This window comes from Scyliorhinus canicula, chromosome 19 (assembly GCF_902713615.1).
Source record: "Scyliorhinus canicula chromosome 19, sScyCan1.1, whole genome shotgun sequence".
In the NCBI taxonomy this organism is placed as follows: domain Eukaryota; kingdom Metazoa; phylum Chordata; class Chondrichthyes; order Carcharhiniformes; family Scyliorhinidae; genus Scyliorhinus; species Scyliorhinus canicula.
This window is the reverse complement of record NC_052164.1, coordinates 20,329,885-20,357,371: the sequence shown is the minus strand read 5'-3', so window position 1 is coordinate 20,357,371 and position 27,487 is coordinate 20,329,885. Positions and strand designations below refer to the sequence as shown.

At 45.9% G+C, this 27,487-nt stretch overlaps 1 protein-coding gene across 3 annotated transcripts in view; it reads left to right on the top strand.

Moving 5' to 3' along the window:
• The window catches only part of etv4 (ETS variant transcription factor 4), a 104,081-nt gene that overhangs the window by 49,792 nt on the left and 26,802 nt on the right, over positions 1-27,487 (top strand). For all 3 annotated transcript variants that reach the window (XM_038779429.1, XM_038779431.1, XM_038779430.1), the window contains 2 exons: positions 2,285-2,538; positions 18,383-18,451. In XM_038779429.1, coding sequence (XP_038635357.1) covers positions 2,285-2,538; positions 18,383-18,451 — 323 coding nt within the window. The remainder of the gene's footprint in view (positions 1-2,284; positions 2,539-18,382; positions 18,452-27,487) is intronic.

Sequence of the window (27,487 nt, the reverse complement as noted above, 5' to 3'; positions counted from 1 at the left end):
CTGGGGGTTACCATTGACCAGAAATTGAACTGGACTAGCTGTCTGGCTACCAGAGCAGGTCAAAGGCTAGGAATCCTGCAGCGAGTAACTCACCACCTGACCGCCCCCGCCCCCCCCACCCCCAAGTCTGTCCACCATCTACAAGGCAGAAATCAGGAGTGTAATGGAATACTTTTGACTTGCCTGGATGAGTACAGATGCAGCAACACTCAAGAAACTTGACACCATCCAGCCCACTTTATTGCCACCCCTTCCATAAACATTCACTCCTGCACCAATGACGCACAATCGCAGCAGTGTGTACCATCTACAAGTTGTGCTGCAGGAACTCGCCAAGGTTCCTTCGGTAGCATCTTCCAAAGCCACAACCACTTCCATCTAGAAGAACCAGAGCAGCAGATACCTGGGAACCCCCACCACTTGGAAGTTCCCATCCAAACCACTCACTATCCTGACTTGGAAATATATCACTGTTCCTTCTCTGTCACTGGGTCCAAATCCTGGAGCTCCCTCCCTAACGGCACACCTCAGGGACTACACCGGTTCAAGAAGCCAACTCACCACCATTTTCTGAAGGGCAGCTGGGGCTGGGCAATAAATACTGGCCTAGCCAGCGATGATCACACCCCGTAAATGAATAAAAACAAAATCTAGAGAAAACAGAGGTGCCCTATCTCTTGAGGAAAACCTGAGGTTTCTCCTGTCAGTTTCTCGGGTCAAACTTGTTCTTTAATTGAAGACAGTAAGAAGTCTTACAACACCAGGTTAAAGTCCAACAGGTTTGTTTCAAACACGAGCTTTCGGAGCGCAGCTCCTTCTTCAGGTGAATGGAGAGGTACTTTAACCTGGTGTTGTAAGACTTCTTACTGTGCTCACCCCAGTCCAACGCCGGCATCTCCACATCATGGCTTTAATTGAAGAGTAATAGGAGTGAGAGATGAAAAGCTTTTCATGCTGACTCTATCTGGCTCTGGCATAACAGCAGCTCCAGAATGGGTAGCTGAGCAATAAGTTCAACACCACCCTGACTTTGGTCCATTAAAACCTCAAGAGTAGGGCAGCACGGTGGCACAGTGGGTTAGCCCTGCTGCCTCACAGCGCCGAGGTCCCAGGTTCGATCCTGGCTCTGGATCACTGTCCGTGTGGAGTTTGCACATTCTCCCCGTGTTTGCGTGGGTTTCGCCCCCACAACCCAAAGATGCGCAGGATAGGTGGATTGAACACGCTAAATTGCCCCTTAATTTGGAAAAAAAAATGAATTGGGTACACTAAATTTATTTTTTTTTAAACCTCCAGAGTAGCCTTTTTAGGATCACAATAGACATGTCAGAGCATTACAACACTTTAAAAGATAGCCCAATAAATGTTTCGTACTGATCATATACACCTGCAAAAAGATAATTGTTCCTCTTGTGTGTGCTTTATTATAAGTAAAGTCGCCATAGTCCCAGATGACTATAGGCTCCTATAGGAGAGCTGACTGGTGGTGATTTAACCTGAGGATCACCACACCTCAGACGAGGGGCAAAATTGAGAAGGCGGAGCCTTCATGAATAATCTCAGCCTGTACAGGAATCCTCCAAATATAACACATAACTTGCTTCCTGACTCTTTGCCCAGAAGGGTCTGGTGGTATTGTCGCACCATATCAGTATGGGACATGTTTGATCGAATAGATGTTTTTACACTATTTCTCATTTTTGTAATGCTTGATATTTTTTAGGCAATTTAGGAAAAATAAATTTGTGATCCTTAACATAGCAGCAGGAGCGGGCCAGTCAGCCCCTTTAGTCTGTCCAATATCCACTTAGACCATGGCTGATCCATATTTTGACTTCAATTAATGGCCTTGATTCCATAACTCAAAGACAGGCAAAGAAGTTGCGGATCAAGGTGGTGTCGGAGGGAAATAGTCTATGAACAAATAATGGGCTCCGGATGGAATAGGTTTGATTGGCTGAATAGTCTTTGCTTACTCCTGACTTTATGTTCGCATGACACTTCTGGACTTTTGTTTTTGTCAAGATAATCAAGTTCATATTTTGAATAACATTTAAAAGATAAATTTGGAGGCAATTATAGCAAAGAATGAAACCTGTGTATGAGGACATATGGTCCTAGGAGTTTGCCAGGAATGTGAGTCAAGGTCATGGAACGATATTGAAAGCAACCACTAGGGTCCTACGGTCAATTTCCTTGGGTGGTAAGGGACAGGGGCAGGCAATAGTCCCTAAAGTTAGCCGTTGTCCTTTTATTTAATAATCGACCTATCATTTGTCCTCAGCTCGCAATTTCAACAACAGCCTTTGGAACTTTGCCACCATTTCCCTTCCTCGCAGGGCATGAACAGGGAAGCACCTCTGGGATACCAGCGGCAAATGTCTGAGCCCTGTGTGCCGTACCCACAGCAAAGTTACAAGCAAGAGTATCACGACCCAATGTACGAGCAGGGAAACCCAATCAACAGTGGCAGCACCCACCGTTTCCCGCACTCCATGCTCATCAAGCAAGAACCTCCAGATTATGCGTATGACCCAGGTAAGAAGATAACTTTTATCAAGTGGGTGTAGTGTTTTGATAGCAAAACATAAAACCACTCCATGTTAAGTGCAGTTGATGAGGAGGAAGGGGTCACAAGGCAATAACTGGCTGAATTTGGCATTTGTAGTGTGTGTGGAAATATTTCTTGTGCCAATGGAAAGCAAAGACCCCTCAAATGGAGGGATGCTAAATTACAACAGTGACTACACCTCAAAAATGTGTTATCGGCCGTGAAAGGGCTTTGGAACAGCCTGAAGTTGTGAAAGGCGCTACATAAATGCAAGCCTTTTTCAAGTCTAGTCGCAGGGAACCCAAGTGGGGATGAGGTTGACTCAAAACCATTGGGGCAGCATGGTAGCACTGTGGTTAGCACTGTTGATTCAAGCTCCAGGGTCCCAGGTTCGATTCCCGGCTTGGGTCACTGTCTGTGTGGAGTTTGCACGTTCTCCCTGTGTGTTGCGTGGGTTTCCTCCGGTGCTCTGGTTTCCTCCCACAGTCCAAAGATGTGCAGGTTAGGTGGATTGGCTGTGATAAATTGCCCTTAGTGTCCATAAGGTTAGGTGGGATAGGGTGAAGGTGTGGACTTAAGTAGGGTGCTCTTTCCAAGGGCCGGTGCAGACTCGATGGGCCGAATGGCCTCCTTGTGCACTGTAAATTCTATGATTCTATGAAATTATAGTTATTTTAAAAAAAAAATGAGGATTAGAAAGCTTGCTGAAGAATGAAGATGAGGGTAGCAGTTTGTATATTTGCCCTTAATTAAGGCCCCGAATTGGGGTGGCACACGGCGCAGTGGTTAGCACAGGGACTGCGGCACTGAGGACCCAGGTTCGAAACCTGGCCTTGGGTCACTGTCCATGTGGAGTTCGCACATTCTCCCCATGTTTGCTTGGGTTTCACCCCCCATAACCCACTGATGTTCAGGTTCGGTGGATTGGCTAAGCTAAATTGCCCCTTAATTGGAAAAACAAATAATTGGTTACTCTAAAAAAAAATTTTTTTTTAATTTTTAAATTAAGGCCCGGAATTATTTTCTGCTCAATTATATAAGAATGTATCCAAACCAGTGTTGCTGTGAAACTAAATCCACACTCAAAATAAAGTTGAGAGTCCAGGCTACCCTGCTTGAAGCCTTTTATAATGTTTTCTCGACCATTCAGAAGTCCAGCATTGTACCCTGAAGTCAGTGTGAGGACTGATTAGAGGCAGTCCCTTAAGCATTCCTTTCAATCCCATTAGATGGTCTCAAAGAGAGATTTCCACACAATTGCTTTTCATCGACAGGTCAATATTTTACATGTGTGCACTTTATTTAGAATCCAACAGGCAGAAATGCCGTTGTGCACACCACTAGCAAAAAAGAGGCAATCTGGCATCTAGCCTGTTGATCATTTTCACTGGCGTGAACCCAAATTCGGACTGACATGAAAGTACCTCAAGTGATCCATTTGAAAATATCACCACCAGAGATTTGGGTGGATTATATTGTACTCTGGCAGTTCCCAGGGGTTTTCACCCCGGATTTATTATCTCGTGGCTCCGTGTTGGAAATTGTGCATACGTGGATATTTGTGCACTGACCACATCAGGTTTATTTGGGATTCCTCCCTCCATTGTTGAATAATAATATTTCTAACTTGTGTGAAAAATGTCCACTGGGGCAAGTTTCCAAGAATAATCCCCAGTGCTGATTGAGGCCTTCAGTCCGGATGAGGAGAACTTTAAAAAAATAGTCAAAAAAGTGAGTTTGTGCTGCAGTCTATAGTTCATTTGAGAAAACAGCTTTGCAGAAAATTGTACCTTGTGTATTTGTGCAATGTAAGTGTAACTGTAGGGCATGGTTAGAAGAACTGTGCAGTCTACTTCCCAATGGAGCTACGTTAATAAGTGTCAGTGTTGGGAGTTGAACCTGTTGTTACCTGCTTTTAGAACATGAGGGGCTGGTTTAGCACAAACGATGACTATGTTTGTTTATTTTATTTAAATTTTATTTATTTAATTTTAATTTATGGTTAAGTTCTCTTGTTGGGGGTGGGGGGATGGGATACGTGTGTTGATACGGTTTGGGGGGTGTTACGGTTGTTATGGGGTAGTTTGTTGCATATTATTGTATGTTATATTTTAATATTTTCTGTAAAAAAATTTCAATAAAAATTATTAAAAAAAAAAAAGAAAAGCCACCGTGGGGTTTGTTGCCTCTGCCAGACTCCCTCTGGAGCTACATCCAAGTGTTCCTAACTGGAGCCCCATATTGAGGTACACAAGACTAGTTCAGACCAGTCATGTCCCAAGTGTCACTTTCATGGAAATGACTGGTACAGGTCCGAACTGGTCCTGTGTCCCTCAATATGGAACTCCATTTCAAACCAGTCATGCCCTTATCTGAGGGCATGATGGCTGTTTTTGGCAAAGTGAGCAGCTGGTCCATGTGGGAATGGTGGCAAGGAAGCTCTGTTAATTTTAGAGGTTGTGCTTATTTACATGCCAGCTGTTTATTTCCTGCCAGCTGTTAAAATCAGAGAGCAGAAGAACGGCAATGAGACAATTTACCAGATAATCTTTGTATTAGTACCGGGCAAAAGATAAGAACATCGGGCTAGGAGAGGCCCAAGGTTATTGTGTGGGACCCAGAAGAGCATATGGAGGTGTTGCCATAAGATGCCATAGTGCATCTCGCCTCTCACCCTAATTATTATTATTATTTTTTTAAATTCCAAGTACCCAATTCATTTTTTCCCCCAATTAAGGGGCAATTTAGCGTGGCCAATCCACCTACCCTGCACATCTTTGGGCTGTGGAGGTGAGACACACGCAGGCACGGAGAGAATATGCAAACTCCACACGGACAATGACCCGGGGCTGGGATCGAACCCGGGTCCTCAGTGCCGTGAGGCAGCAGTGCTAACCACTGTTCCACCATGCCGCCCACACCTCTTGCCCTAATAAGGGATTTAAATTATATCATAATTCCAAACACCTCAGCTTCAATCACTTTGTGAACTGCAAGATCTGGTGTGAAATGGACGCCAGCATGTGTTTTGGCCGATATATTTTTTAAGCATTTGTGTTTCAAGGTGCTTGACAGCCAATTAAGTAGTGACTATTCCAAAGCAATCCTGGTTAGCCCCCCACATTCTACTCTCTGTCAGCTTGAGCTCATCCAAACCCAGCTGCCTGTGTCTTAGTTTGCACCGAGTCCCATTCCCCTTCACTTCTTTGCTTGCTGACTTGCATTGCCTCCCAGTCAAGCTATGTCTTGGCTTTGAAATTCGCATCCTCTTTGAATCCCTCCAAAGCCTTGTCCCTCCTTACCTCTGTGATCTCCTCCAGTCCTGTGAAACCTGCATTCCTCCCACTCTGGCCTCTTGTGCGTTCCCAAATATAATTGCTCACCATCGGTGGCCGTGCCTTCAGTTGCCTGGACCCCAGGTTCTTGAATTCACTCCCTACACCTCTCTGCCTCTCTACCTGACCGTTGGCCTTCAAGATGCTCCTTGGAACCTACATCATTGACCAAACATTTGGTCACCTGACGTGATACCTCCTGAGGTGGCCGTGGGACATTTCATTGTGTTAAAAATGCTATATAAATGTAAGTTTTTGTTATATTGTAGGATAACTCGGCAGCCAGTTTGCACACTGAGAGTTCCCAGAATGAGACAATCGACCAGATAATCTATGTATTAGTGATATTGGGCAAGGAATAAATATTGAACAGGGCACCAGGCCCCTGAACCGTAGTGCCATCAGAGCATTGATGTTCACCGGAGTGAGGGCAGACAGCATCACAGCCCAATATCTCACCCAACACACAGTGTCTCGCACAGTACTATACTGGCACATTAACGTAGATGATATGCTCAAGGCCCTGATGTTATGACTGCTTGAAGTCACGACCTGAGTCTGAGGTGTTAGTGCCGTCACTGAGCCAAAGCTGATGGTTGAAGCAACCCAGAAATTCTGATTACACCACTGAAAGTATAGTGCGGGAGGGAAGGGCTCCACATCTACCTTGGGGCCTCACGGTAGCATGGTGGTTAGCATCAATGCTTCACAGCTCCAGGGTCCCAGGTTCGATTCCCGGCTGGGTCACTGTCTGTGTGGAGTCTGCACGTCCTCCCCGTGTGTGCGTGGGTTTCCTCCGGGTGCTCCGGTTTCCTCCCACAGTCCAAAGATGTGCGGGTTAGGTGGATTGGCCATGCTAAATTGCCCGTAGTGTAAGGTTAATGGGGGGATTGTTGGGATACGGGTTACGTGGGTTTAAGTAGGGTGATCATTGCTCGGCACAACATCGAGGGCCGAAGGGCCTGTTCTGTGCTGTACTGTTCTATGTTCTATGTACCCTAGCCTGGCCCAGCATTGAGCCTGTCCCAAACCACCAATTTTATTGAAAACGTTAGGCCCAGAATTTCAGAGAGGGAAGGCTATTAGAATCATAAAATCCCTACAGTGCAGAAGGAGGCCATTCAGCCCATCAAGTCTACACAGGCCCTCTGAAAGAACAGCCCACCCAGGCCCGCACCCCGCCCTATCCCCATAACCCCACCTAACCTTTTGGACATTAAGGGGCAATTTAGCATGGCCAATCCACCTAACCTGCACATTTTTGGACTGTGGGAAGAAACTGGAACATCCGGAGGAAACCCACACAGACACTGGGGGAGAGTGCAAACCCCACATGGGCAGTCACCCAAGGTCATAATCAAAACCGGGTACCTGGTGCTGTAAGGAGGGCAGCAGTGCTAACCACTGTGCCACCTTGCACCCCACTGAACAGAGAATTGTGCTTTTAAAAAAGATGTGTCTTACAGTTGCCACGTACTCAGAAATCAGCAAAGTGGACCCTAATTCTACCAATATATAATCCTGGGTAGCAAAGTGTGCTGCATTGTGCACACACAAGAATTGGAACAAAGAACAAAAAGTACAGCACAGGAACAGGCCCTTCGGCCCTCCAAGCCTGCGCCGACCATGCTGCCCATCCAAACTAAAATCTTCTGCACTTCCGGGGTCCTTATCCCTCTATTCCCATCCTACTCATGTATTTGTCAAGATGCCCCTTAAACGTCACTATCGTCCCTGCTTCCACCACCACATCCGGCAGTGAGTTCCAGGCACCCACTACCCTCTGTGTAAAAAAACCTACCTCGTACATTTCCTCTAAACCTTGCCCCTCGCACCTCAAACCTATGCCCCCCAGTAATTGACCTCTCTACCCTGGGAAAAAGTGTCTGACTATCCACTCTGTCTATGCCCCTCATAATCTTGTAGATCTCTATCAGGTCGCCCCTCAACCTCCTTTGTTCCAATGAGAACAAACCAAGTTTATTCAACCTCTCCGTATAGATAATGCCCTCCATACCAGGCAACATCATGGCAAATCTCTTCTGCACCCTCTCTAAAGCCTCCACATCCTTCTGGTAGTGTGGCAACCAGAATTGAAAACAGATTTGAACCCAGGGGAATTTTGGGGCGAGTGATTTTCCCAGTATCTGTCATTGCTGATAATGCAGCGTCGTGACAAAAGAGTTAAATGTAGCTGACTTCAGATGACACAAAACACCATCAGCAATCATGTCACAGCCGGGCGGCACAGTGGCGCGATGGTTAGAACTACGGTGCTGAGGACCCAGGTTCGATCCCAGCCCCGGGTCATTGTCTGTGTGGAGTTTGCACATTCTCCCTGTGTCTGCGTGGGTTTCACCCCCACAATCTAAAGATGTGCACGTTAGGTGGATTGGCCATGCTAAATTGCCCCTTCATTGGAAAAAGAGCCCCACATCACAGCCACTTTTAAGACTTTCTTCAACAGTGCCTCGCGCAGTCTGATATGCTGAGTCCGTTTTGTTCATAGATTAGCAAAAAGCAAGCCGACACTGTAATCTGAAAGTTCTGCTGCCATAAAAAATTCCAACTGTGCTCTTGTAACCTGTGAAGTCATTAGCCCAGCTCTGCTGAATTGCTGAGTAGCTAGCTGGCAGGATGTTACATTCTGTGGACGCAATGTATCCAAATGGGAACAGAAACCCGTAGCGATCGTGCTTAACCGGGTGTTTCCCAGCGCTCAGAGCACCAAGAAACACCACACTATTGAACGCCAATTCAGATAGATACGGGGCCTCAGGAGGGAATGCCCCAACAAGACCGCGCTTAGTCTCGTTTTCTGCACTTGAGGTGCTCCGTTCACCAGAGCTCTTGATCACCGAAGCAACCCCCTCCCCCAAAGCCTCAACTCATTATAATAGAGTCCTCAGGCATCCCTGTACCCCCACAGGACACCCCCCTGGGCCAGATCCCCAGGACAACTGACAGCGGGCGATGCCACCTGAACACCTTGGCAGTGCCAGCCTGGCATCCAGGTGACACTGTCAGGATGCCAGGCTGACATCAGCTGTGCCAGGGTGCCCCTTGTCCAGAAGACTAGAACCTGGGGGCGTCTGATCCCCTGGGAGACCTCTCCCCCCCCCCCCCCCCCCGCCTTTCTGGCGCGACGCGGCCGATAGATGGCGACCTGTACCTGTTTCCTTTTTATCTGTATTATTTCATAGATTTTTACAGTGCAGAAGGAGGCCATTCAGCCCATCAAGTCTACACCAACCCTTGGAAAGAGCACCCTTCTTAAGCCAAAACCTCCACCCTACCCATAACCTAGTAACCTCACCTAACCTTTTTGGACATTAAGCGCAATTCAGCATGGCCAATCCACCTAAGTTGCACATCTTTGGACTGCGGAAGGAACCTGGAGCACCTGGAGAAAACCCACGCAGACACAGGGCGAACGTGCAGACTCCTCACAGACAGTGACTCAAGCCGGGAATCGAACCTTAGACCCTGGAGCTGTGAAGCAACAATGCTAACTACTGTGCTACCGTGCCGCTCTTTGTTTTCAGAATTCTGTGTTATCTTTCCTCATAATTTGGGGAAATGTGGCTCTGGTTTGATTTCTATCTTAGGTACTCAAAAGCAGTAGACTTCAAATCCATATGTTGGTAGCTCTCCGCTAAGCCTCCAGGTTTATGGTTTAAATATAATCCACTTTATACTTGTTGACAGATTGTGGTTTAATTTTCCTTTGTATTCTTTCACCTTTTACGGCACTGTACACCATTGTTTTCTGCCAAATTAGTGAGGCCACTTTAATTAGAAAGCCTGTTAACAGGCTGCCTATTTGTGGATACCCTTCAGGTAATGGAAGCTTGCAGCACTTATTGACTCTACTGAGCTCTTTTGCAACACTGCCTTCAATGACTGCCCCTCCTCTGGGACCTGCCAGTAGGAGCTTGTTTTTCTGTGAATGGAGGCAGCAGCATTTCATTCATAAAATGGAGGGCTGAAAGACTTGAATTCCCAGCTGGAATCTCTGCGGTGTAGTGTTTCGCCAGACATTTCCTCTATAAGGGCACATGACTTCATCAGGGTGAAGTGAGCATGCCCAGTGTAACTGGAGACTGTGCTAAACAGCTCAGCTGCCAAAAAGCCTCGGCCAGATGTTAGTTCAGCAACAGCCCAGTGGAGTTCATGTGCTGTGATTTTTCCTTTTTAAATTAACAATTGTTTTTTTGGCCTTCGTTTGCTCCGATTCTCTCCAGAAGGTGCTGACTTTTGGTGGGACCCGGTCCTACAGCTGGCAGCCATTCTATATACATGAGACTAGAGAGTGGGTGTCCAGAGGGTATCCACTCTCGTGAGGGCAGCACGGTAGCATTGTGGATAGCACAATCGCTTCACAGCTCCAGGATCCCAGGTTCGATTCCGGCTTGGGTCACTGTCTGTGCGGAGTCTGCACATCCTCCCCGTGTGTGCGTGGGTTTCCTCCGGGTGCTCCGGTTTCCTCCCACAGTCCAAAGATGTGCAGGTTAGGTGGATTGGACATGATACATTGCCCTTAGTGTCCAAAATTGCCCTTAGTGCTGGGTGGGGTTACTGGGTTATGGGCATAAGGTGGAGGTGTTAACCTTGGGTAGGGTGCTCTTTCCAGGAGCCGGTGCAGACTCGATGGGCCGAATGGCCTCCTTCTGCACTGTAAATTCTATGAAAATTCTATGTGAGGCATCACAGCGGAACTCAAGCCCCTTTCACCTTTTGTGCAAAAGATCACTGGATAGCAATCAGGGACATGGACCTCAGGTTGATTTTTCCTTCCTTAGCCTAGAGAAACGAAAGCCAATTTCAGTACTGCTGCACGATCGTGGTATGAAGAGTTTGGATGAGGAACATCATGAAGGATACTAACAGATTTTCATTAGGGAAAGAAAGGAAGACAATCCATACGAATAAAGATTTCACCTCCCTTCCTGGTCAGTGTTGATGCAGCTGATGCCAGATGAGCAACAGGGCTAGAGATGAAAATCAAAGGGGGCAGGGTTGCCAATCCTGGGCACATCCCAATGGCCTTTGTTACCAGGCATCCTGAGAGATATTAGGTTTTGAGGAGGCGTTAGTGTCCTCTGCAGTGCGACGTTCTGACAATGCTCACAGACATACATTCACATTGGTGGGTGCTTTAATTCATTCATGAGATGTGGGCATCACTATCAAGACCAGTATTTATTGCTCACCCCTAATTATTCTTGACAAGGTGGCAGTGAGCTGCCTTCATAAACCGCTGCAGTCAACCGGGCTTTGGTACACCCGCAGTGCTGTTAGAAAGGTAGTTCCAAGATTTTGATCCTGTGATTGTGATAACTGGTGCGATACATAGATTTCATAGATTTTACAGTGCAGAAGGAGGCCATTCAGCCCATCGAGTCTGCACCAGCTCTTGGAAAGCGCACCCTACCCAAGCCCATACCTCCACCCTATCCCCATAACCCAGTAACACCACCTAACACTAAGGGCAATTTGGACCCTAAGGGCAATTTAGCATGGCCAATCCACCTAACCTGCACATCTTTGGACTATGGGAGGAAACCGGAGCACCCGGAGGAAACCCATGCACATACGGGGAGAACGTGCAGACTCCACACAGACAGTGACCCAAGCCGGGAATCGAACCTGGGATCCTGGAGTTGTGAAACATTTGTGCTAACCACTATGCTACAGTGCTGCCCACTAATACAGTGGACAGTGGACTAATACAGTGAACTATACAGTTCAAGTCAGGTTGGTAATGGCTCTCCTTTGCTTAATTTGCATTTACTAATTAATGCACTCACAGACACTCAACAGAAGTTACTGCTGCTGAGTAAGGGAGCAATAAAACCAGAAGGATAAAAATGTTCTCCCAAGGTTTGTGCAACAGGCATTGAAACATAAAGGGTCGATTTGTCACACTATTATCCCCCCTCCCCCCAGTGTCAAGCAGGGGTGGGACGTATGGGCAGACAGTTGTTCCTTCAGCTATGAGTGGCCCATCATAACCTCTGGAACATTCTGCTGGAATTCTCGCAACAGCGGTGGTGTAGCGGTATTGTCACTGGACTAGCAATGTTCTGGGGAATCGGTTCGAATCCCACCACAGCAGATTCCGAAATTTCAATCCACAAAAAATCTGAAATGAAAAACCTGATGATAACCATGAACCATTGTGGATGGTCGTAAAAACCCATCTGGTGCAATAATGTCCTTGGATTGGATTGGATTTGTTTATTGTCACGTGTACCGAGGTACAGTGAAAAGTATTTTTCTGCGAGCAGCTCAACAGATCATTCAGTACATGGGAAGAAAAAGGAATAAAAGAAAATGCATAATAGGGCAACACAAGGTATTCAATGTAACTACATAAGCACCGGCATCGGATGAAGCGTACAGGGGTGTAGTGTTAATGAGGTCAGTCCATAAGAGGGTCATTTAGGAGTCTGGTAACAGCGGGGAAGAAGCTGTTTTTGAGTCTGTTCATGCGTGTCCTCAGACTTCTGTATCTCCTGCCCGATGGAAGAAGTTGGAAGAGAGAATAAACCAGGTGGGAGGGGCTTTGATTATGTTTCCCGCTTTCCATGGGCAGTAGGAGGTGTAGATAGAGTCAATGGATGGGAGGCAGGTTCGTGTGATGGACTGGGCTGTGTTCACGACTCTGAAGTTTCTGGCGGTCCTGGGCCAAGCAGTTGCCATGCTAGGCTGTGATGCAGCCAGATAGGATGCTTTCTATGGTGCATCTGTAAAAGTTGTAAGAGTTCATGTGGACATGCCGAATTTCCTTAGTTTCCTGAGGAAGTATAGGCGCTGTTGTGCTTTTTTGGTGGGAGCGTTGACATGGGTGGACCAGGACAGATTTTTGGAGATGTGCACCCCACGAATTTGAAACGGCTGACCATCTCCACCTCGGCCCCGTTGATGCTGACAGGGGTGTGTACAGTACTTTGCTTCCTGATGTCAATGACCAGCTCTTTAGTTTTGCTGGCATTGAGGGAGAGATTATTGTCGCTACTCCACTAGGTTCTCTATCTCCCTCCTGTATTCTGACTCGTCGTTATTCAAGATCCGGCCCACTATGGTCGGAACCAAAGTTTGCCACACAGTCGTGTGTGTACAGGGAGTAGAGTAGGGGGCTATGTACGCAGCCTTGCGGGCCCCCAGTATTGAGGACTATTGTGGAGGAGGTGTTGTTCATTCTTACTGATTGTGGTCTGTGGGTCAGAAAGTCGAGGAACAGTTACAGACTGGGGAGCCAAGTCCTAGGTTTTGGAGCTTTGATATGAGCTTGGCTGGAATTATGGTGTTGAAGTCAATAAATTTTACCCCTTACCCGATCTGGCCTACATGTGACTCCAGAACTGCAGCAATGTGGATAGATGCTCCCTGAAATGGCCTCACTTCAAGGATAATTCGGGACAGGCAATAAATAATAGCCCAGCCAGCGAAGCTCGCATACCATGAATGAATTTTAAAAAGCTTCCCCTCAGGATCATGCAAGATAATCTCTGATCGCCCCCGTCCCCACCAACTTGTGCCAGGGACCATAGTCTTCCCAGATATTAAGGGCATGTTGAAACTATATACCAAAGATAGAAATGTAGCATGTGGGATGATTCCCATCCATCATGCTGGCATTCCAGGGGACAAAAGGGGATTCAGGCATGACCTGAGCGTGAAGGAAACCGCATGTGGTTGTCAGAGGCAGGAACATGCTATCAGACTAGCATTCCAATGGTAGTGAGAAATTATCAGCACCATCGCCTCCTAACCTTCCTCTACCGTGCCATGAAAGTTCTGCCGATTTCTGACTTGATTGGATGTTTGGATATACGTTGGTTTCCATGCAACCCTGCTCCATAAACGTGATAATAGAGCTGAGGTGGCTCATGCGAGTGTTTAAAGCGATGACATAAATGAACTGGTAATGGGTTCACATCACAAAGAGAGAGAGAGCTTACCACCAGGTTCTGGCATGTTCTCCATTTTGAGTATCATTTATTTCTCGATCAGGATATCTAGCCCTGTGCATCAGGCCCTGAACACTTTCTGATATTGTCACCCAAGAATATGTGGTGGCGAGGCAAGTTGGCTTTCAAGCTGGAAAAGTTTGGACTTGCATTTTCTGATTAATGTTCCTGTACGTTTTATTTAAAAAAACGTTTCTGAGAGTATTTCTCCAGCCCCCTTCATCTTTCCAAATTGAAATATTATCAGATTTTATTACCGTACGAAGTCAGGGGATGGTGAAACCTGCACGACAATCCCGAGTAAAATGAGTGAATCGTGCAAATGGAACTCCCCCAGACTTGCAGTTGAAAAGGATTGATGGGACAGTTGTGTGACGACTAAACTAGTGCCCTATAATTATACTTCAGTACACATTATTTATTGCAATGATCTACAAACTCTCTCTGAAATCTTGCAGATGTTTGATTTTTTTTTTTCCGATTTGTGGTCAGTGTTGTGCCTTTAGTGGAAAAGTCATTCTGAATGAAAAACTGTTGGAGGGGAATTTCCTTTTGTGCGAACTCTTTGCATTGAATAGATTCCCTTTTATGGTCTGGGTTTATGGATACATGAACTGTTTATGCACCAGCTTTAGCTGGGAGAGACTCGGCAATTTTTGCAACTTGATTAACCGTTTGACGACTACAGGGATTTATGTTGTTAATCGGCGTGCATTCAGATTCCCCAAACGGCTCAGATGGGGAGTATGGGGCAAGTAAGTTTGTTTTTTATTCGACCATGGGGTGAGGCAGGGCCAGCATTTGTTGCCCATCCCTAATTGCCCTTGAACAGAGGTAAGCCATTTCAGAGGGCATTTAAGGTAGCACAGTAGCACAGTGGTTAGCAAAGTTGCTTCACAGCTCCAGGGTCCCAGGTTCAATTCCCGGCTTGGGTCACTGTCTGTGCGGAGTCTGCACGTTCTCCCCGTGTCTGCGCGGATTTCCTCCAGGTGCTCCGGTTTCCTCCCACAGTCCAAAGATCTGCAGGTTAGGTGGATTGGCCATGCTAAATTGCCCTTAGTGTCCACAAAAGGTTAGGTGGGGTTATTGGGTTACGGGGATGGGTTGGAGGTCTGCGCTTAAGTGGGGTGCTCTTTCCAAGATCTGGTGCGGATTTGATGGGCCGAATGGCCTCCTTCTGCACTGTAAATTCTATAATAATAGAGTCGCTAACATTTCTGTAGTTCTGAATCACATGTAACCAGACTGGGTGTGAACGGTAGATTTCCTTTAGTGAGCCAGATGGGTTTTTTTTTACGACAATCGGTAGTGGTTTCATAGTTATCGTTAGACTTTAAATTCCAGATTTTTAATTGGATTCAAATTTCACCATCTACCAGGTCCCCAGATTATCTGGATTATTAACTGGTGACTATACCACTACGCCACTGCCTCCCCTAGTGTAACTGAGCCTCAAGACTTGCAAGGTCCTAGGTGTGTTCACTGCTGAAAAAGCTGATGTCTGGCAGCATGGGGGCGCAGTGTTTAGCATTGCTGCCTCACAGCGCCACAATCTCAGGTTCGATCCCGGCTCTGGGTCACTGTCCGTGTGGAGTTTGCACATTCTCCCCGTGTTTGCGTGGGTTTCGCCCCCACAACCCAAAGATGTGCAGGTTAGGTGGATTGGCCACGCTAAATTGCCCCTTAATTGGAAAAAATTAATTGGGTAATCTAAATTTATTTAAAAAAAAGAAAAAGCTGATGTCAGTCGGGAGCAGCAGTAGATGTGCACCAGCAGTCTGATCTTAATCACTGCTGAGTGACTGCGATATTTAAATAAGTGGTTATTAAGCTTCATGTCCATTTGCAGACCACTGGAGCACTTGGAGATGTGAGTATTAGATGAGATCAGTATGGTTCCAATGTATGCTTGTCCAACCTGCAAACCGCCCATCAACATTCACTTTCCAAGTTCTGACATCAAGATGACTCCCTTGGCGATGGTAACATTTTACCCGCGTGTATCACTGCCTTCAGGAGCCGATGAGGAAAAAGATTAAATTGGATGGGAAATACATATAGAGTGATTTTACAGATCCACGCAATTCTGGAACTCCTTCCTTAACAGCACTGTGGGTGTACCTACACCCCATGGGCTGCAGTGGTTGAAGGAGGCTGCCCACCACCACCTTCTCAAGGGCAATTTGAGATGAACAATAACTGCTGGCCAAGCCAGCAGAATTAGAGCATATTGTAAAAATGGGGCGAATGCTAAAAATGATTTTCTGATTATTTATTTTATAGTTCAGAAATGCTCACATGTTTCCAATATGCATTGTTGGTGGTCAAAGCTCCTCTCTGGACTCGTAAAACATATCAAATAATCAGAGTTATACAATACAGAGAGAGGCCCTTCTGCCCATCATGTCTGTGCCAGCCATCAAGCACCTATCTATTCTAATCCCATTTTCCTGCACTTGGTCCATAGCCTTGTCTGCAATGGAGTTTCAAGTGCACATCTAAATGCTTCTTAAATGTTGAGGGTTCCTGCCGCTGCCATCCTAACAGGCAGTGAGTTCCAGATGTCCTCTAGGTGAAAAGGTTGTTCCTCAAATCCCCTCAACCTCCTGCCCTTTATCTTAAATCTATTTCCCTGGTTATTGCCCCTCTACTAAGAGTAAAAGTTTATTTCTATCTGCCCTATCCATTCCCTCATAATGTTGTATATCTCAGTTATGGCCCCCTCGCCCTTCTCTGCTCTGGGAACAACCCCAGCCTAACCAGCCTCTCTTCATTGCTGATACGCTCCAGCCCAGACAACATCCAGATGAACCTCCTCTGCACCTTTTCTAGTACAGTCACATCCTTCCTATAGTGTGGCAACCAAAACTGCACAGAGTACTCTAGCTGTGGCCTTATGAGTGTTTTACAGTATCCCATACACCTTCTTAACTACCATATCTACCTGTCCTGTTGCTTTCAGGGATCTATGGACATGCACCCCCAAAGTCCCTCTGGTCCTCTGTATCTCCATGGGTCCTATTGCTCATTGTGTTTTCCCGTGCATTATTAGTCCTTTAAAAATGCATCACCTCACAATTTTCAGGGTTAAATTCTATTTGCCATTTTCTGTCCATCTGACCAGGACCAAGGACCTTGTTAAAAGCCTCACTGTAGTCCGTAGACTACTACATCAATTGCACTGCCTTCATTTACGCACCTACTCACCTCGAAAAATTCAATCAAATTTGTTAGACTAAATGACTGAGTTATCCAAAAGTGTATTTTTTCACTTATGACACTTTTCTTTTAATTTCGCAGGACCTGAATGTTGCTGGTAAGGCCAGTAGTTATTGTCCATTCCGAGTTGCCTTTGGTGGTAGTTGAGAGCTTATTCTTGAGTACAACTAATGGCTCGCTGGGTCATTGAGAGCCCACTGTGTTGGTGCATGTCTGAAGTCACAAATAGACTAGATAATGTAAGGATGGCAGATTTTCCTTCCTCAATGGGCATTGGTGAACAGGGTGGCTGTGCCAACACATCGGAAGTTTCATGGTCACCATTACTGATATTGCCCTGGATTTTGTGCACCCCCCATCCCCGGCGAGGTTCCAACAGCAGAGGCAGCTCACCATTGGTTGCCGATGGGAAGGTCCAGTCCCGCCAAAGTCAATGGTCATTTGCGTTGCTCGTCAACGGCGTTGCCGGGGAACCCATCTTGGGTGGGTCACCTTTGGAGTGACCAGACGGTTCCGCCAGTGGGAAGGGCTGAAAATCCTGGCCATTGTCTTGTTTAGTTCCAGTTTTTATTTGATATATGAATTTAGATTACCCACAAAACCAGATCATCGGCTCCAGGAATCTGGGAGAACACTCTCTGCATTCTGCGAACACTGGCGTGGGCGGAATTTTCCATTCTTTTTTCAAAGTGCTGGATCAGGCGAGATGCCAGCTGCACAGCTGACTCTTTGTGTCTTATTTTCCAGCACTTTGATTAGAAAAATGCTGGAGGTGTGTCCCATGTCATCACACTGACCAGCAGAGATCGCGGCACCATTTAGAAAGGGTGTCTCGGTCTCGAGCACTAAAAACAAAGGGAACCCACGCACATGGAAAACCCAGAACCCAAGACTAGTAAACACGGATACCTATGGTAGACATTCATACTCGTTAGCAAGTGATCGCCAAGGAAGAAGAAGAACTGAATGATGCTTTGTAGTAACATAAACCTCAAATGGTCTCATTATTATGAAGCTCAATAATAGGGTGGAATTATACCCTTTTAGAATACAATGCAATTTACACCTCACACTTTTTGTACCTTATTTATACTGTTTTGTGTTAATAGATTATCCATTTGCTGGTTTTGATGCTACGTCTATACTGCTGTGGATTAATAGCTACCATAAAGTTGTCTTTGAGACTCAATGTATTGATCAATCTGTTAAAGTAGATCCGGTTTAAGGTTACTCAGGCTTGTGATATACTTGTGTAACTGCAGAACTTCAGTCTAACCAGCAATGCTTTCTCTTTCCCCTAGATATTCCTGGCTGTCCTTCCATGTACATGCCGAATGAAGGTTACCCAAATCAGTCCAGCAATGTGGAAGGTAAAATCATAGACTGTGTAGAATGAAAAAGTTCTGCCAGGATATTAACTTCTCCAAATCAGAATGACCATTTCACAATGGTCACTGTTATGTCTGTAAATTGTGTCTAATGTCCGGAGTGTGTAATGCGTATATATACTGGGACCAGTGAGATAGATCGTAATCGATACTTTTATCCTGTCTACCGGCACCAAGTTTTTGTTCATTAATCTTCCTTTTTCTTTTGGTTTCTCAGTAAATATTTAAAGCATCTGCTTCCTTTTAATTTAATTTTTATTCACCTGTACATCTTGTTTTATCTCTTGGGAGAGCGACAAATTACTTTCTAACATTTAGCACAAGTGCATTGTTCGAGCAGGTGCTAGTTTTAAAATAAATTGAATAAGAAAGTTACGAGTGAAATTTATTCATGAAACCAGTAGTCACTGGTGTGGTGAATCTTCTGACTAGCTTTCCGCTCCTTCATGAATTGGAGTGTTTTGACTTCCTGAGTGGTTATTGGTTTGCAGCCAATCAGGGGGCAAACAAATTTGACGGACCATCGAAAGGTCCATGGACTTCTGGCGGGAATTTACGGTCTCGGGGCGGCAGGATTGGAAAACCCTGGCCGTGATCTTTTGTTGAAGATGTGCAATAATTTCTGTAACAGATCCAATGGAACAATACAAGAATTTCCAGTCTTCTTTTCTTCCATTTTGAAGGAGTTCACCTATGTGCCGAATGACCAAGTACTTAGTCTTCCGATGCAGTTCAAAAGTGAATGTTGGCAGACTGGTGTACGCACACTAGTTAGAAATTAGGAGCAGGACCTCTAGCTTTACCTCTTCCTGTTGGCCCAAACTCAATGAGAGCAGTTGTACTATCCTGACTGCTATTCCAGCAGACATCTGCTAAGTCAGCACAGGATATTGTGCAGTTCATTTCCACATGAATGCTTCCATTCACTTCCATTTCCAAGGGGTGACCATTGATCTGGGGTTTAATTTTGATAAGGGCAACTTTACCTTTTTAAATTTAGAGTTCCCAATTCATTTTTTCCAATCAAGGGCAATTTAGCGTGGCCAATCCACCTAGCCTGCACACCTTTGGGTTGTGGGGGTGAAACCCACACAGACATGGGGAGAATGTGTAAACTCCACACGGACAGTGACCCAGAGCTGGGATCGAACCAGGGATCTCGGCGCCATGAGGCAGCAGTGCGCCACCGTGCTGCCCTGATATGGGCAACTTTACGGGATGGTGATGCAGTTCAGCTTCATCAGTCCATCCTGTTCAGGCCGATGGATTTGCAAGGCCCGGGTCTGAGGGGGATTCGGCTTACGGCCTGGGCGATACGCATACTGACGACTCTCCAGTCACCTGAAGAAGGAGCTGCGCTCCGAAAGCTCGTGTTTGAAACAAACCTGTTGGACTTTAACCTGGTGTTGTAAGACTTCTTACTGTGCTCACCCCAGTCCAACGCCGGCATCTCCACATCATGACGACTCTGACAGCCTTGTCTTGGGCGTATCCTTTGGCCACAGGTACAGTACACTTGTGACTGTTCCCCGAACTCTTTTGGAGAAGATTCTCTAACATTTCAGGGAGTCTGCGGCCTTTGGTGCATATTCTTGCATGCTGTGGCTGAGTGGTGAACGGCTGGTGGGTGGGGCGCGGAGTTGATTTCTACCGGGAGCCTGGTTTTCCTATACTAGGGACGTCTGACATTGAGCACACTGCAGTCCATTGAATCTTGGAGTTCTTGGTCTCCTTCATTGGCATTTTCCAGGTTTCCCAGTTATTTGGCTCTTTTGAGGTCAGGAGTTGGTTCTACAAGCAGTTTTCTCTGTATTACGCCATTGTTTATCCCGCATACCAGTTTGTTCCTCTGGCAGCATCTCTGGCAGGAACAACCCTTACTCAGTATTCAGCCAGTTTCCTGAGCCTGGTCAGGAACTCCATTACAGGTTCTCCAGGGATTCATCTGGCTGTATTAAACCAGTAGCACTGGAGACTTACCGATGTTCTTGGGTCTTGGCGGTTTGCCAATAATTCTACCAGCTTGTTAAATGTTTTTGTGTCCGGGGCTGCCGGGTAAGTCGGACTTTTAATGATGTCGAATGTGGGGGCTCCACAAGCAGTCCACAAGCTTTTGGCGATCGTCACCTTCAAAGCAATTCACACGAAAGAAATAGAGCATTATTTCGCCAAACTGGAGTCAATTTCCCACACTCGCATCATGCGGCTCAATTTTCCCAAATAATGGCATTTCTAGGTTCTCTTCATCCACTTCTTTACCAGAAGTATTGGCTTTTTTTCGAGCAGGGCTGTCCACATTCCTGTTCTTGCTCCTCATCGCCAGTCTAGTTAATCCAAGAGACGAGACAAGAAGATGAAGGCTTAACTAATTACATTTCAGACTCAAAAGTAAAGCCGCACCCATGGTGCGCTAAACAAGTGTGCCAGCCCAGGACTCCTGGTCTGGGCTGGTATTTAAAGGGCTTGGTAACGAGCCGCAGCTGGACGGGCCTCCGCTCATTGCTATGAGAACACGTGCTCCACGGGCCCAACAGGGAGATTGATGAGTGATTCCCCATGGTCCTCGTGAGGGTTATTGCTAAGTGATTTATGTCCCTTGAAAATGAAGAACATCAGGCGGCACGTGGCACAGTGGTTAGCATTGCTGCCTATGGTGCTGAGGACCCGGGTTCGAATCCCGGCCCTCGGTCACTGTCCGTGTGGAGTTTGCACGTTCTCCCCGTGTCTGTGTGGGTTTCACCCCCACAACCCAAAGATGTGCAGGTTAGGTGGATTGGCCATGCTAAATTGTCCCTTAATTTGGAAAAAAATATTTGGTACTCTAAATTTATAAAAGAAAATGAAGAACATCATTTTTGATGTGGTAGCCAATCATTTGGAAAAAATGAGCATTTTTCATGTGTTGCGAAATTAGGATGATTTAATTTTTACAAATGCCAGACATTCTACAACCCAACTACCTCAGAATTTAGGTGTGTCATTACTGTCGGTTTAAGTAGGTTGTTCACCCCTAAATTTACTTTAATCGTCTACATAAGAGATGAATATTAAAAGTAGTTGTAACAGGATCGAGGAAGGGTAGGAAAGTTATCCACCTCCTTGAATTAGTTTTTGTTTTTATTGCACATTTCCACCATGTGTACAATGGCCACACTCAGGCAAATTAATCCAGTGAAATTGCTGAGTCTAACAGCACAAAATCAAACTTAAAACATTGACTATCATTACTTTAGTTGTCTCAATACATTGAATTAATTGATGGCTCCCTGTCAGCATTAAACTTTTATGTAAACATTTTGAAGGAATAAATTTTTTTTAAAATACTGAATAAAGCACAATATTCTTCACAGTTGTTTTGAATGAAGGCAGTGCGCCATCTTTAGACAACTGGAGAAACAACTGATGCTAGTGGAGCATCTTCCAAATCATTTTCCACTTACTGAGCCTTGTCCACACGACCCTGAATGACCTCTGCTAATATGCCACGGGAGCAGTCGATTTCCTGCCTCGGGCCCTGGCTACCTTTCCCATGTGCCGCTCCCTGAACTTCCACCTCCGAGGCTGCCACTTCCCTTCCCAAGAGGGTTGCTGCTTCCCTTCCAACACTGGCGTTGACCTTCCTTAACCCGCAGCTATTTCTCTCGCCTGCCGCAAGCCACCTCGCCCACAGGTCCAAGCATCCTGCCCATTAATCAGCCCCTGCAGCATTTTCTATCTTACTACCTGAAATTTCCTTTTTACGGTTTAAATGCAGTTCCTCCTCACTTGCAAAGAGACCAGACGGTGGTTGCTGCGCAAAGGAAGATAAATGCAAGCACATGGTGGAAAATAAGCTGGGTGATTTATGGAACCAACAATAGATCCAAGTTCCTTAGCTGATTAACAGGGCCATAAGATCATAAGTCATAGGAGCAGAATTAGGACATTCGACCCATCGAAGCTCCGCCATTTAATCATGGCTGATTTGTTTCTCATCCCCATTCTCTTGCCTTCTTCCCTTAACCCCAGATTCCCTTATTAATCAAGAACCTATCTATCTCTGTCTTAAAGACACTCAGTGATTTGGCCTCCACGGCCTTCTGCGGCAATGAGTTCCACAGATTCACCATCCACTGGCTGAAGAAATTCCTTCCTCATCTCTGTTTTAAAGGATTGTCCCATCAGTCTGAGGCTGTGCCTTTGGGTTCTAGTTTTTCCTACTAGTGGAAACATCCTCTCCCACATCCACTCTATCCAGGCCTCTCCGTATCCTGTAAATTTAAGTATGATCCCCCCTCATCCTTCTAAACTCCATAGAGTACAGACTCAGTCCTCAACCGTATCTCATATGACAAGCTCTTCATTCCAAGGATCATTCTTGTGAACCTCCTCTGGAGCCTTTCCAAGGCCAGGACATCCTTCCTTCGGGCCCCAAACTGCTTACAATACTCTAAATGGGGTCTGATTAGAGCCGTATACAGCCTCAAAAGTACATCTCTTCTCTTGTATTCTCGCCCTCTCAACATGAATGCTAACGTTGTATTTGCCTTTCTAACTTTGTCCTTCTGATTTCCTCAGCATTTTTCCATTTAGAAAACAGTCCATTCCTCCATTTTTCCTGCCAAAGTGCATAACCATCTATGATTTGTCAAGAATTAAGGCACCCAGTATCTTGGGAACTTGTCCCAAATGTAGCAGGCTTTTACAGTTCACCTCTGATGTTTTCATCACGCTTGTGGTATTTAGTTGGCCACATCCAAATGATTGCGGTTAGACCATTGATTTTGGATAACTCATGTTTGCTATTCACCGAATTGTTATGGTGCAGAAGGAGGCCATTTGGCCCATCATGTCTGCACCAGCTCTCCAAACGAGCATCGTGGCTTAGTGCCATTTCCCTGCCTTTTCCCCCTACCCCCCGTACATTGTGTCCATTCAAATAATCATCTAATGCCCTCTTGAATGCCTCAATTGAACCTGCCTCCACCACACTTCCAAGTAGTGCATTTCAGAAGTGAACCACTCTTTATGTGAATAGGTTTCCTCTCACATCACATCACAATATAGGTATAGTTGTTGAGGTCATGGGGCAATCGTATAATTTATTTTTCATACAGTTTCTATTCTACTCCAGCAGAAAATGTCACTTGGCATATTTTTGACTAATATATGTTAAATCAGCAGGCTACAAACACGATTCACGGGTATGGCCAGAGGCACAGTCCTTTGAGTGAGAAACTAAAACTGCCAGCTCAATTGAATGTAAAATAGCCCATGACCCTATTAGGAGAAAAATATGCAGTTTTCCCAATATCCCAACCAACATCGCCGGAAAAAAATTACCCACTTATTTATCCTATGCTATGTGAGAGACCTCTATTTGTAAGGCCCCTAAAGGAGAGCAATATGTCTATTCTATAATATTGACCACGCCTATAAATCAGAATGGTCGTATTAAAGTGCATGTCAAGTTTTCAGACGTTCATTCTGTACTGTTTATTTTCAACGGTACTTCAGTTAAGTCAAATGGTGGGCATGTGAAATTTACTTTCCATGCAAAATTATTCTGTCCTTCCAAATTTGGGTTGTGCACTTTGAATGAGAAATTAAAACCTGACTGCTGCTTTAACTGATATTAAAAAACCCATGACACCATTATATGGGGCTGGTTTAGCACAGGGCTAAAGAGCTGGCTTTTAAAGCAGACCCAGGCAGGCCAGCAGCACGGTTCAATTCCCGGACCGGCCTTCCCGAACAGGCGCTGGATGTGGCGACTAGGGGCTTTTCACAGTAACTTCATTTGAAGCCTACTTGTGACAATAAGCGATTTTCATTTCATTCATTAGGAGAAAGGGCAGCACGGTAGCATTGTGGATAGCACAATTGCTTCACAGCTCCAGGGTCCCGGGTTCGATTCCCGGCTTGGGTCACTGTCTGTGCGGAGTCTGCACATTCTCCCCGTGTGTGCGTGGGTTCCTTCCGGGTGCTCCGGTTTCCTCCCACAGTCCAAAGATGTGCAGGTTAGGTGGATTGGCCATGCTAAAATTGCCCATAGTGTCCAAAATTGCCCTTAGTGTTGGGTGTGGTTACTGGGTTATGGGGATAGGGTGGAGGTGTTGACCTTGGGTAGGGTGCTCTTTCTAAGAGCCGGTGCAGACTCGATGTGCCGAATGGCCTCCTTCTGCACTGTAAATTCTATGAAATGAAAAGCAAGCAGTTATCCCAATGTCATTGTAATTAAGGGAGTTATAAAAGAAATGTATTGACACAACATTGAAGCATTGGCTCAAGTAATGTTCTTCTGATAGCGTGTTGACACTAATATGATAAATAAGATAAAATTGAATATAGAAAACCGTATAATCTGTGCAAAAATGATTATGGGATTTGATAGGGTACATACAGAGAAACTATTTTCACCAGATAGGGATTCCAGAGCATGGTACACATTTGAATTGGGCCTTTTAGGAGTGAAATTAGAAAGTGTTTCTTCTCACAAAGAGCAATGGAAATCCAGAACTCTCCCTTAAAGTTGATGGATGTTGGGTTAATTGAACTTTCTCAGGCTGAGATCAATTTTTGTTGTTGTTTTAAGTTTATCAAAAAGGCAGCACGGTGGCGCAGTGGTTAGCACTGCTGCATCATGGTGCCGAGGTCCCAGGTTCGATTCCGGGTCTGGGTCACTGTCCATGTGGAGTTTGCACATTTTCCCCATGGTTCCGCCCCCACAACCCAAAGATGTGCTGGGTAGGTGGGTTGGCCATACTAAATTGCCCCTTAATTGGAAAATATGAATTGGGTACTCTAAGTTTCTTTTAAAAGTGTATCAAGGGACGTTGGACAAAGGCAGCTAGATGGAGCTGAAGTTCTGATCAAACATGATCTCATTGGCCTACTGTTGCTACAGATAACTTGCTCGATTTGCCAATTAGCACAGATACCTAATGGGCAAAGCCGGGTCTTCTATGACCCACTCATGAATTCAGGTATTCAAGCAGAGTTCTTTGTACATGAAGGGTGGAATATTCCAGACCCTCCCGGGGTATTCTGGTCGCACCAAAGTCAGTGGACCTTTGATTGGCACTCCGTATTTTCTGGCCCAGCCCCACCTCCGCCCCACCAGGGCCATAGAAATCTGCCCCAAGTCTCATTTTGAATAATAGTATTTAACACCACAGATCCAGCTGTTCTGTTCTCTAAAATCATTTCAGTTCATTGCCCTGTCCTCTCCCATTGCCGCTTATATTTTTCTAGAGGTTCAGGGCCGGAATTCTCTGTCCTCACCCGTGACTGGGATTCTCTCGCGCCAAATTCTCCATTCTCGTTGGCAGCGGTGGCAGGCAAACACAGATCGGACAATCCCGGCCCTGATGTCAAAATAAACCAGACAATTAAAAAAAAATATTGGGTGCGATTCTCCCAAAGGGAACAAAGTCGCCTCGCGAGCATGTTCAGCCACATGCTGCCTGATGCTTGCAGTGTGAAGAAACACATGGCCATTCAATGCAACCCACGTTGCATAAGAGACCAGAATGGGGAATGCGTGGCCGAGGATGCACATAGCATTGTTTTGTACAGTGGTGAGCTCTGCTCGCTGGAACATCCCAGTGTGGCGCAAGATCAGGATGCCCTGTTCTCCGAGGCCCCCAAAGTGATCCACAATCTCACTCCCCCCCCAGCGCGAAAGCACTATGGGAGGGTCCGCAGTCCCCCTCCAATCCCTAACACCCATGCAGGGCACCCCTGGCCCAATCGCACGTGTACATAAAATTCCAGCTTAGCACTTTGGCAGTGCCAAACTGGCATCCTGGTAATGTCCATGCCACCTACAGTACCACCTGGGCACCTTAGCAGTGCCAGACTAGCACCCAAGTGGAACCAGCAGTGCCAGGGCACCACCACCAAAGGGTATGTAGCTGGGGGTCGCTGATTCCTTGGGAGACCCCGGCGAGTGCTACTGGTCATAGGGACCAGTGCTGAACGGCGCTCAGCTGACGTCTCTGAGATGAAGGGGATGAATCCCAAAGCTTCAGGTACTTCGGGAATCTGAACATTAGAATGAGGCTAGCTGTCTTGCTCTAATAAGACAATTTGGCAAGAAGCGATCCCGCCCATTGCGGGCGGGATTCACATCACAACGTCTCGCCAGATTGCGTTGGACCTCGCAAGACATTGCGAGTCGAGTAGATGCCGGGAGCAGGGTCTCCCAGCTTTAATCAGCCATGCTGCACCACGGCGAGCTGCTTTTCCGGCACAGCATGTCTGTTGGATTGCGCCTATTGTGAATGACCTTTATAATTGTTAAGCAAACATGAAGAACATAGGCCAGAATTCTCCGGTTGTTGCAATTCAATTTTCCCGGCGGCAACGCACCCCCGCCAGCGGGTTTCACGGTGGCGTGAGGTGGTTACAATGGGATATCCCATTGATACTCAATAGAAAGATACAATACTACCATCAATGAATGGTGCCTGGCCAAGAAACACACAGCTGGTGGACCAGAGAATCCATAGTTACTGACGTCAACATCCAGACTTAAAATCTGAAGTTAAGCCAAGACACATGTGCAATGTATTCTGAAGGGCACACTAAACAATTATGACATTGCATATCTCCTGATGTCTATTATTTGAGTACAACTCACTCTGAGCAGGCAATTTACATCCTCCAAAGTGTTCAGCAATCCAGACTCTCTCAATTGTGTGCACTTAAGTCAAATTTGTTCCCCCTTAAAAATGTAAACACACCAAGAGGAACATTTCCAAGATACTAAGAATGTCTTCACAAAGTCCATCTATTTCCAAACGCTGGAATTATACATCTGAAGTTTTTTGTTCACAGCAAGTGCTCATACAAATAATTATCAATCAGTATTGCAAAGTTAAGCACTACATTTTCTTGAGTACTGCAAAAAAATGAGTACTACAATTGAATTTTACCGTTTTGCAGCATAAACCACTGACTCAAAAGTCAATATAACTTCACTACACCATTGTGATACCGTGAACGTATTCTCACCATGTCTTCCATCTTCAGCCA